This window comes from Phaethon lepturus, unplaced genomic scaffold (assembly GCF_000687285.1).
Source record: "Phaethon lepturus isolate BGI_N335 unplaced genomic scaffold, ASM68728v1 scaffold47250, whole genome shotgun sequence".
Classification (NCBI taxonomy): Eukaryota; Metazoa; Chordata; class Aves; order Phaethontiformes; family Phaethontidae; genus Phaethon; species Phaethon lepturus.
The window spans coordinates 1,922-13,893 of NW_010514969.1; the positions used below are offsets into that span (position 1 = coordinate 1,922).

The following is an 11,972-nucleotide window of genomic DNA, read 5'->3' on the forward strand; positions in this document are numbered from 1 at the left end:
ACCCGCCTGGCGTTCATACCTAGTAGCATTTTGACAATGAAATATTTTAAATAATATCTTCACAAAACCCACCCAGGAATTACAAACACTTCTCCTCGGCCCACAAAGCAAACCTTAAATTATCCCCTTTCATAGTAAATCCATGTTTAAGTCAACAACGTAACGGTGCCGCTCAGTTTGTCTTGCCAGAGGAGCGTCATTCCTCTGACCCGGCATCCCGCTGGAGATGTTATTCTCCAAAAATCCACAGAACGTTGACTCCCGATAAACCAAGATTTACACGCCTGCAAAACCAAAAGTTACCCAAATAAATCGCATGTAAATTCAAGCACCTGTTTAAAACATTAAACAAAAAACTATCAATTCCACACTTTGTTTTAACATGCAGGGAGGCGTTGCGCTTTGCCGTGAATCGAGCGCAGCTCGTTCGCAACAAAAGGGAATCTGGACATTGCTTTTATTGCTCACACAGGTTAAGATTTATCCAATTTTATGAAAAAGCTGCTATTGTTTCAAACGACAAGATGATTTTAGCACCATGAATATCATCCCACTGTAGCGACTTCGGTTTGAAGTGCCCTCAGACAAGGCCATTCACACCTCGCACGCGGCGCGATGACACATGATGGTGGGTACTTACCCCAGCATCCCAGATTCTTTTGTCTTTATGATATACAGAAACATAAGCAAGGTATGGAACATGTTGTTTCTGCCCTGAATCCACAGGAAAAGAGAGGAACTTAGAAATGAAGTGACTGATGAGAAATCATAGCAATATTTCAGGTAGAATAAGCGACTGCAGAGAATGACATCATGAAATGGCATTATGGGGAGGGTTGTCAGGTTTTTTGCATTAATTCTTTATTTCTTTCAATTAGGTAAATACCAGAGAAAGACCAAACGTGGGTTTTGGCTGGATTATCATCTCCAAACACGTTAAACACCAGAGTTTTTGGGAAAGCAGAGATCCAGCAACAACCAGGGATCAATAGAAAATGAAAGTTTACAGGAGAATGTCACCATTTTGAGACTGGAAGCTTCCCCCCAGAATTCTTACGGGCAAGCAGCGGGGCTTGCTGGCCTTAATGGGTGGCAACACAAGTCAGGGATCACATGACTCGGTATTTTAAAATAAATAAGAGGAAGCTACTACCTACTTATGTGTCTTGAATAGATACTAAAGCTGCTATTTAGTAGCAGACTAAGCACTGCGTGGTGGTCAAGGCCCAAACTAACATTTAACTTCCGGCGCTGGGCCAGCCCACACGTAAATAGTCACTAAATGTGTTTAGTTCCTAAAAAAAACAAACCCCCAAAACCCCAATCAGACCTGCCGATGATTTCCTGACAGCAGGAGAAGAACAAGAACACCATCATACCTTGGGCAGGTTGTAGACGTGGCGCTGGTAGATGAGCTCGTAGTGGGGCGGATTGATGCTGCTTTGGTAAATGCAAAACACGTTTTCATTTGAAGTGTCTGTGAATGAAAAGTTTAAAAAGACGATGGGGATTTCAAGGGTGCTGACATGATCCAAGAGGGAAAGAGCAGCTAAACGTGAGCGCCAGTACCTGGTTTGTCTGGTGTCTGAATGAAGTGTTGGGAAGTGAAGGTTTTGCCATCGGGATACTTGGGGTGAGGTGGCAGCCTGGAGTCGAGGTAAGTGCAGAACACGTGCATAATGATCTGGGCAAATAGAACCAAATCTCACTTTAGCGTCCTTAAAAACACAGCAGCTTTCTTGCCGTAATCTCAGGCATTAGAGTTTTTGATAGTCTGTGGTTGCAACGTTGACTTAACCCCTCTGTGCTCCCAGCAGCTTAATGCTTAAAGCCACGATTTCAACGGTCCAGGCACGCTGCTGGCGTGAAGGCAAGTTGATTTTTTCCAGGAAGTGAAACAGTGCTGGGTCACAAGGTGATAAACTGATGCCACATGTCAGGAGCTCAGTTCCTGCACAAGCAACTTTACCCTGGCAGCTTGCAACATTTGGCAAAGTCGCGGATCTTAATTCGCATATTTGGGGCCATCAACTCCAAGACGTCTGTTTTAAGGATGGGTTCTGTAGGAACTGCCAGGATTTGGCTGAGAAGGGCAGATGAAATCAAGTAACAGCTTTGTGTATGCTACACCTATCGAGCAAATTTCTCCTTTTTCTTCACAAAAGGCAAAACAAAAATCACTGCAAAAACCTGAGCTGACCAGGAGTCAGTCTTAATTCAGTCATTAAGAATGCCAGAATTTTGAAATAAAAGTCCTAGAACAAGTATCCAGAAAAACACACCACAGCCTGCTATTTGTGTTTAGCCCTTCCCAGAGAGTTCTCAACATTTTATGGGGGAACGTCACCGAACTGTCCTTAATCTGATACTTTCTGTGTTCATTATATATAGCATGATCCGTTTTGTAGACAAACCAAAAGAGTTTCTCTGGATTAAATGCCAAAAGTCTCAAGAAGTCTGGGAGATGCACCTTGGAAATCGCGGCTTTGTATTACCTGCAGTGTGCTTAGCAAAAATGCAGAGTTGTGTTGTCTTTCTTTTTAAAATAGTAATTGTCTTGAGTATGTTACTGTCAAAACTTCATGGCAAGTATTCACATCAGTCTTTTATATCATAACTTCTTTCCCAGAATACTTAAAAGTTTAATATATTGCCCAACACTGTGTCTCCCAGCTGGTTTTGATAAAGACTGAATTCCAGGGTGTGCTACTCCATTTCATGATCTTTAAACACTTCCGAGCTGCTCACCCTGCTGTCTGTCAAGACACTAAGAGTTGCTCCACAGCCAGTCACTACCAAATATTTAACCTTCACAAATAGAAAATCAAATCCTATTTCAAGGCTGATCTTGTACAACTTCAGCTTCCAGCAATTGAATCCCATTATATCTCTGTCAGCAAAGTTGTGAAGCTTCGACATTCAGCTCTCCTGGTTTTTATTCTCGAAGTAACTGAAAAAAATCTATTTACAGTGTGGGGGAAAAAAAAAAATCACCCTAATTCTACTTTCAGATACAGAGTTCAGCTGAAGACTCGCACAGTAAAGCCCGTTTTCTACTCCCTGAATGGTTCCATGGTCTTTCTTTTAATTATTTTAAATACCTCAGTTGAATTTTCAGGTCATCGAGGTCATTACACAGAGGTGCTGTTCCTCCTGACCTCTCAAGTAGGATGTGCAACATCTTCCGATTTCTCACAAAATATTACTGAATTAACAGCAGCCCTGGCACTCAATCTATCCCCTCCAAAACCTGTGCTGAAAGGAAACGCGCTTTAAGCCATCGTATCAAGATGTCTTCGAAAACTTACTGAGGAGTCAGTGGGCAAGTCGGTGTCCCACTTGCGGCCTTTGAAATCCCCTCCTCTGTTCCAGCGGAATGAACTCATGCATCCTCCCTGAGAAAGCTCTGAAAGCACCAAGATTTATTCAGTTACTGGGGGTTGGAAGTGTATGAAAGCAGTATTTTATGCTCATTGCAGGGGCTTCATACATAATTCCAGTGTACAAAATAGGAAAAGTTCAGCTAATGAAACGCTTGTCAAGATAATAATATGGGGAGGCAAATTTACAGGATACTTTTTATGTTTAGTTAATGAAGAGGTTAAATCCAGCACTTTAAGCCCTGAGCATGTAGGAGGAAAATGAGAAATAAAGCTTTTAAAAAACACTCCCAAAGTTACATCCAAATCCTGCATCATTGCATTGCTATAAAAAGTTGCGAAGAAACATCTCTCATCCCTGCCGTGACTCTTCAAACATCGCCACTGAAGGAATGTCTGACGCCACCAACACTTGACAGCAGCAATCCAAGCGTTTTGAAGTCAGCATGGTGACGGCACATACCTTTGATCCTTTCGACCAAATACTCCTGGTTTGGTGTAAGATCCAAATACTGCACTATTGCGTTCAGGGTTGGAATGAGTGGAGCTTTAACAAGCGCCGCTTGCTTCAGACTGCTGATGCTGGCTTCTGCAACACAACAAGAGCCGGCATAGGTCAGCTATGACCGCCCCAGAACCCCAACCAACCTCCCTTACCAGGCGTCGCTGCAATGAGCTCTCCTTTTTGGCGCGCCATTTGAAGTCCTAGAAACATTTAACACTACCCCAAACACTCATTAGAAGTAGTAGATGTCTGCTTTACCTCACAGAATATAAAAGCTACAAGGAACCAACATCCACTCTGAAGAGCAGAGGGAGAGTAATGAGGAGGGGATGTGGCCAGGATTGACCAGTTTTTCTACAGGCATCATAGAATCACAACAGATGCAGCTCTTGAGGAGACACTACAACAAAAAGCCTGCAAAAGGCGGGTTTAATTCAAATGCAGCACACCAAATCCACTTCTTGGTTAAGGGGATATAAATCTGAAATAACAAGAGAAACAGTTCCTTCAGAATTGTATTGTGACATGAAAAACAGAACTCCAGTTCATCAGAATTTAAAAAAAATAGTTCTTTCAGAAAGCAGCTGATTTTAAGGAAGAATATGGAAAAGCCCACAGGACAGGAGACACTGAGAGTTTATAGCACATCTGTCCTTGAACTGTTTTCTGACAGTTTAATATGCAATAATCAACAGTAATTTGAGCCTGTACTTCCCCAGCAGTAAGTTTAGGGAAGGAAAAAGAAAAAAAGAAAAAAAAAAAAAAGTAGTTTATAAATTTTATGAGAAGCATCAGTGTGACTTCATCAATATTTCCAGAAGTCTTACGAAGAACCTTTCCAGCTTAATGAAATGCATGACATGGAACAAAGACCACACCAATATAGAGCAATAAATGTAATATTTAACAGACCTAATTTATATTAACACCTATCCAATCCCCAGCTGTGGAGCGGTCCTCCATTAACCACCACCAGGAACCCCAAAGCTGCTGCCTCATCCTACCTCCGATCTGCAGTTCTGGACACCCCATTCTTCTCAGCTGAGTGCTCACAGACTCGATTTCTTGGACAAGTGGCACTAGAATAGTCTCATTAATCCACTAGGAAAGAAAAAGATGAAAATTCAAGAGGTCAGAAGCAACAAAAAAGTTTAACAATCCCCAATCCATCGCTTACATCCTACTAATCATCACCGTTACAATCACAAAGAAGCTTAACAACAGAAACATTGAAGCCAACCAAGGAGGAAAGTAATTAAATTAGGATATCAAGTTAGGCAGAGCTTAAATGACCCTTTAATAACTTCTTAAGAGGCCAGAAAATTCAATGTAAGGGAGTCAGGAAAACAAACCTCAGATAAAGCTTTTCTGAACAATGTGGAAAGGGGTATTATGAAGCACAGCCCTCCAACTGTAAAGATAATTTATACTTTGATGAGTCCACTCCCTCTGACATTGGTTTCAGTAAATAAAGGAGCTGATAAACACTATGTGTGAGACTTGTACATGGCAGGAATTGGGAACTGAAGCACGCTGGCCCTAGGTTTATGAACAGATGCTCAGGAATCTGGTATGGATCTCATACTAAATTTTGCTTTTCACCCGTCTTATTACTTTAAAAAAAAAAAACCCAACCACAAAACACACAAGCAAAACTATATACTTAATAGACACTGTGACTGATGGGGCAATTCAAAGTTAGATTTCCTAATTATGTTGCCATTTTGTGCAATTAAGTCTCCTCTGTTATAGCAATTCCAATGGATAAAATCAACATTTTTCTCTTTGCTTTTTATTATGCTGCTCAGGACTGTCAGAAAAAGTCCACATTTGGGTTGGAATTTTCCATGCATTGAGCCCAGGAGAATGAGTTAGAAATACTGCAGAAACATCGACTTAGCAATCTGAGTTACAGCAAGGAAAACCAAATCTTGTGATATCAGAGATGCTTTTGTTTGTCATTCAAAGGTGGATGAACTTTACAACCATGAAGTTTTCAGAATACAGGTCAAAAACACATCTCAGTAGTCCTCTGTTAAAGCATGCTATGTTTTTATCTCCTTGTGCCAGCCCACCCCAGTCCTCAGGCACAGCAATTCTTCCCACCTCCTTTGGCATGCAGGGGACAGGGAGGTACTTTTCCATTCTGCTGCACTTGTTCTTAAAAACCAGGCAGGCCTTAGAGACAGGACTTACATTTCTGAACTTAGCGGTCCAGGAATCCATGTGATCAAGGAGCTGTCGGTTCATTGTCACTCGTGCCCAAACCTATGGAAAGGTTTATTAAGTACATAAAAGAACTTAACAGAACACCAAGAGCTTTTAGGGTCTATGACAATTTCTGATACTAACTACAGCACATAATTCAAATGGCATCCTTCCCAAAATTCTTATGCTCCCGCTGGCTGTCATGTGACTTCTACAGCAGCTTCACGTACAACACTGCCACTCCCTAGTCACGGTACAATCATCTTGCGTGGGCCCAAATTCAGTTTTAAGCTCCCTGCTCTACTAGGATCAAATTGGCCTGGACTGTAGGCTTGATTTAAGAGGTATTTGAACGGGAAGCTTCATTAGGTTAATGTAAGAAATAAAGAAAACCGATCAAATTTAACTGAAGCCACACGACTTGCATTCCTTCGCATCAGACTGTTCCACTGGGTTAAAACTGAAACACAGATCAGTTTCAACTCAATTTTTATGTCACACATGTATTTTAGCCAGTGTAAGCCTTGCTCTCCAAGGGATAAATAATTTTCCAAATAAAATTCAGAATTTGAGAAGTCCATTTAGAGTGAAGCTGTATGAAGGTGGTTAAATGCTAGAGGATTTCTCTCTCCCACATTTTTGATACAGCTCAAATCCAAACCTTTGCACAAAGCTGTGTATTTTAGAGCCCTCTTTCTCCTCTTGAACACCTTGCTGCCGCATTTACCTCTTCTGCAGCCTGTTTCGAGCTCAGATCAGCTTCGTCCTTGTGTGCTGATGGAGCCTGGGACCTGCAAGCCAGCTGATACTGGAACTTTCTCAGCATCTGTGCATAGTCTGCCATGGAACGACTATAGTTCCAAAAAGTTGGGCTGCTGGAAGGAGAGCTGGAATCTGAACTTCCTGAAACAATTCATTGAACAGTCATGTACGATTATTGCCAAGTAATTCTGGAAGCAAGGGTACAGGCACAACAGGTCAGTATATTCAGGCTTTGACAAGAGACATGAACACCATGAATACGCACACTGAAGTCAGTCTGCATAAACACGGATTTCACCCTTATCTTGATTGTCCCTATCCAGGACAAAAGCCACCTGCAGGTAATTCACCCCCTTTATCTGAAATACCTTCTCCACAAGATACTCCTCTCATCAATGTGGTGAAGCCCGTCACCTTATCATGGTCCACTACAGCCAAATAAATGCTACAAAGATAATCTATCAGCACACATTTCCATATGCTGCAACAGCAGCATATATCCTACCCAAAGGACTATTTTGGAGGAAAACTTTCTGGACCTCCTAAGCCGTGGAGATGTGCAGAAATGATGGTGTTCTACCTCACATCCTAATTACTCAGTAGAAGACCAAACTGTTCAGCAGCTGCCTTTACCAAGGTCACAGGTGATTACCGTGAGTTAGGTCTATTTACTAGTACAAGTACACTGGAATCCTTTGCAACTTTTCTCATCCGCAGAAGCCAATCTGGAATAAAACCAACACCTCCTCATTGCCAAGCTTTTCTGATCAAATCAGTTTGTTTATTTACCTAGTTGAACTCTGTGCTGTTTCTCTTCTTCATTTCGAAGGAAGGTGTCCAGTGACTTGAGGTCTGTCATATAGTCTTCTTTGCCAGTAGGAGAATTATACAGAATGGGTGAAGAACGGTAACGAGACCTTAGCCCGCCGCTTTCCACTGGTCCAATACTTGTGGGGTATGGTGATCCACTGGGAGAGGGGCTGAAGCTGGAAACCTTGGGCGAATAAAAAGAAACAGTTCTGTCATATGAGGAAGCCTGAATTCCACCTTGATTTGCAAATGACATGAATATAAGAGATTCTTGTTTGGGGCGTGGGTTGTGGTTTTTTTTTCTTCTTTGCATTTGCATTTTGATTTCTTATTTTTGCTTTGTTCTGAAACAAACTAACCACTCTAAAACAAATGAAGTCACACTAGGGAAAAAGGAAAAATCCCAATATGACAAATGTACATCTACTTTGCAAAAGGAGCAAACACACAAATACACAACTCTCCACTGGCTGCTGCTCGCCTTCAATGGCATATGGCCCAACACAAGGATCAAACTGTACCCTTGAGAGCTGTCTTGGTCATTACCTTATTGTAGCTGCTGCTTGGTGAATAGGTTACAGCACTGCCAAAAGAAGGGCTGTTGCTTGACAGAGCCTGTAGCTGAGGGCTGTACCCTGTGATACAACCAGTAGTAAACTTTGGACTGGCACTAGGGGAGCGGGATGGGCTGTAACTCAGCACACTTTGACCCTGGATCGGAGGAGAAGGCGTCGAAGACGGGACTTTCTTTGCTGCCAGCTCACGTGGTGGAGTTGTTTGTACAGCTTCAATAAAGAAAAACAGAATTAATGTTGTGGATGTAGCAGACCCAAACTCTCATTCCCCCTTTAAACACACAACAAAACACACACAGAGCGCTATCTTAAGGTAATTTTACAAAGATGCTAGAAGGGACGCTAGAAAAATCTGGCCCCTACAGAACTCATCAGTCAAGCCACCGACAGAAAAAAAAAAAAGAGAAGACTGAAACAGATGACCACAACTTAGCACAAATCCTACAGTTTCAGATTTCAGTTAAATGTTACCAGGCATCCTGCGTAACCCAGGGGGGCTTCCCTACCCTATTTCGTCAGCTACTCTACCTCCCTACTTTATGCATCTTCAACATATTGAATGTCTTAATTTATCTGTGCAAATAAACATATGAGATCCTTGAACTTTGGTGATAAAGCATTACTCCCATCTCCTTCCCATTTTCTGGGAGCAGACTAGCAGAGTGCAGTATTCCTGTGCTAGCATTTTGCCTTTGGTTTATTTACCTTGTCTGGTTCTGGTGTATCTTAGGACTTTGCTTTGATGTCTGAAAGCTTTCCAAGCAACTGCTCTCTAGGCTGTCATTTTCAGACTTCACACGCAGGTCTGTCTGTCTCTCTAATTTGGTTCTCGTTACCCAGCGTTATATTAGCAGGATATCAAAATTAAATATAAACCTGCACTCTCTGCCTTGCTCCTAGTCCTATGTATGGTTACAAATTCCTCATCCAGCCTCACAATGTTTGAGTCTCGCACTGTCCTTCAGCAGCTCACTATCCTGTCCTTTTTTACTGTGTGTATTTCCCCTCCACCTCTCCCCATAAACACTCATCAAATTACCACTTGATGTTGTGGATTTTAATACACTGCAGGTAATTTAGTTTACTGCTTATGCCAGATGAGGTCATTCAGAACTGATTTCACTAAAGAATCCTGCACTTGACAAAGATACCATCTTGAAACAAAAAAAGAACAAACAAAGAAGATTGCCAGAGATATTTATTAAACCCACCTGCATTCTGCAACCCCAGCAGGGTCTGCTGGCCAGGACTCATGACCAAGCTAGTTGGTGCCACTGTGTATTTGAAGTACCTCCAGAAATCAAATAAGGCATTCAGGCTGAACAGAGATGCAAGTGCAAGTTCTAGAAGAAACACAAAAGTTTTTACCATAGCTTGAGGATGGGGAATAATAAAAGACTATTATTTGCAAAAAAGGCATATGCCCATTAAAAATAGGTCATTATTAGTGCTATCAGCAAGTACCAGTTTGGGCAGGTATCTAAGATTTCTTCACCTTCTTATGCAAGAACCATTGGAGATAATTTTCCTTCCTAAATTGAGATTAATTTATATTGCTAAAATTGAATTTTTTAAAATGGACTGTCATTTTTCAAAAGGGACATCAACCACTGCAATGAAGTTTCACAGGATTTCTCAAAAATCATCCTCTGTCCAATCATCTGTCACTCATCTCATGATTTTTCTCCACCTCTTGCTTCATCCTCAACAGCATTTGATACAGCTAGCTTAGAGTCTACTCATCCAAAACAAACTTTTATTATTATGAAATGCCATCCACAGCCACAGTACAACACAGTAGTAAAATCTGCAGTGTCCTCCACACATTAAACAGATTTAATGCACCAAAAAAGTTCTTCATGTCCTTTCAGGATACATCTAAGCAAGCTGTTAACACTCTTTACCTGTCTCTAAAAAGGGTGAAATTCCAACAGTTTCAAGGGAGAGAACAGAAAGCAAGACAAAAGCTTTGGTTTAAATTAAAAAAAAAAAAAAAAACAAACACAAAAACAAACCCAAGGGAAAAAAAGGCTCGTTTAAAAATTGCCTCCCCAGCAATAAAACTGACGAGTGAAAAAAGAAAAGAATCATGAATATTAATTGAAATGCTGCAACGACTCACCAATATACCAGAGTGGCCAGTATGTGATGTTGTAATATGAGCTTATGAGTTTTCCAGTCCTGAAAAGAAAACCAAGAAATTTTCATTTTGCAACAATTCAATCCTGGGAAATATTTGGGGATATACAAAGCAGATGCTTTGCTTGTTTGAATCAGATGTAACAATTAACGAACATTTCAGTATATATCATTCCTGCAACAGACACATTAAGGAGTCCCCAGGCCAAGACCACTTTCCGGGCTTCAGTCTCCTTCCTCATCTTGATGGTCCTGTCAATGAGGGAAGTGGCTGGACTCTGTTCTGGCGTCATTATCTGTAATGACAAACACAGAGAAAAGACAAAATCTGTCAACTTTTATACAGTAAGATTCTCAGTCAGCATGAGATTAAAGAAAAAGCAGTAATCCAAAATTAACTATATAAATGGACTTCACCTTTTGCCGCTGAGTCATATTTAGTGTATTAAAAGGAAAAAAAAAGCACATTCTTTTTACTAGTAACAACAGGCAACATGTCTCTGATGAACTTTACTGTCAGGACAGTACTGAGGAACAGCATCTGTCTTCTCCAGTGAGATGCAGATAAGAGTATAGAGACAGATTCCAACCTCATTTTTGAAAAAAAAACATCCTTCAGAAGCGAGAGACAAAGCTCCTGCCTTCTCCCAGCAAAGAAAGCCAGAGGAAGGAAAGGCCTTGCACAGCTCTGTAGTTCTTCCCTTGTAAACTCCCACTCATTTCAGTTGGTAACATTATTTTCAGATTGTGCAGCCACCTCCTGCGGGTTCAGTACATCTGAAAGGTAAGAACCTTTACACCAAATAACATCTATGTGAAAGAAATAACCCTGCTGACTTTTTCTGCTAGTCCCATCACCAAAATATGCTACTGTTCCTTCCTGCCACTCACTTAAAAACTTGTCACATAATTCATCACTGGATGGGAACATAAATAATTTGCTTTTTGGGACAAATATGTTAACTGTACGTTACCACCTAAAAAAAACCCCGAACACAAACTGCAAATCACATTACCTGCTTCTTACTGGTACAATGATTCAACAGTGAAATATCTAACAACAGAATTAATGGAAGAATTATATTAGAACACATTGCCTGGTGGTTGGTTTTTTTGGACGTGTTTTCCATGCAGTTTGAATCCCGAGACTTCCCTTTGTACGCTGACAAATGTAGCAGCCCTAAGCAGAGATCCTCTCCCCCATCCTCACCTTCCCAATCTCTCCCCCTGAACCATTTCCTCCTGCAGAAGTTGCACTGTTAGGGCAATGAAATGGGAATAGTGAATATTCGCTTAGGAGGGCTGGGTGTGTGGTTTTCACCTCCAAACTGAAATATGTCCTTCCATACCCTCTGCCCTCATCTACTAAGGCACAGTAATGAAGGCAGGCCTTACCTTGATAAGCCATAAGGCACTGAACCCCATGCCACACATGGAGGTGCCCCACACCTCCCCTTGCCCAAGACCCACAGCACCCTCCATCCAGATATCACCGTCACACACCAAGAACCTCCCCAGTTTCCCCTGCCACGCACACAGAGACCCTCAGAGCAACCCCCAGCCAGATCACAGAATCACAGAATCACTAAGGTT

At 41.5% G+C, this 11,972-nt stretch overlaps 1 protein-coding gene across 3 annotated transcripts; it reads right to left on the reverse strand.

The window, feature by feature from the left end:
* Positions 1-229: 229 nt before the first annotated feature.
* TMEM209 (transmembrane protein 209) lies at positions 230-11,741 on the reverse strand. Of its 3 annotated transcripts, none has more exons than XM_010294504.1 (15): positions 11,729-11,741; positions 10,536-10,662; positions 10,363-10,421; positions 9,452-9,583; positions 8,212-8,450; positions 7,645-7,849; positions 6,821-6,996; positions 6,082-6,153; positions 4,890-4,986; positions 3,844-3,969; positions 3,309-3,406; positions 1,570-1,684; positions 1,380-1,477; positions 641-714; positions 230-284 (listed from the first exon to the last, which is right to left on the reverse strand). In XM_010294504.1, exons 1-15 carry the CDS (start codon positions 11,739-11,741, stop codon positions 230-232), a joined length of 1,686 nt encoding a protein of 561 aa, XP_010292806.1. The 3 variants fall into 3 exon arrangements, with proteins under 3 accessions (XP_010292806.1, XP_010292822.1, XP_010292814.1); XM_010294520.1 differs by lacking the exon at positions 11,729-11,741 and adding an exon at positions 11,396-11,434 and having other exon boundaries at positions 10,536-10,675; XM_010294512.1 differs by lacking the exons at positions 3,844-3,969; positions 11,729-11,741 and having other exon boundaries at positions 10,536-10,672.
* Positions 11,742-11,972: the final 231 nt, after the last annotated feature.

Bases quoted from the DNA above. Each gene is read 5' to 3' on its own strand.
- TMEM209 (XM_010294504.1), bottom strand. The intron at 8,451-9,451 runs GTGGGTTTAATA...TCTTTATTGAAG, and splicing joins GCTGGGGTTGCAGAATGCAG to CTGTACAAACAACTCCACCA. The intron at 7,850-8,211 runs GTAATGACCAAG...TATTCGCCCAAG, and splicing joins CAAGCAGCAGCTACAATAAG to GTTTCCAGCTTCAGCCCCTC.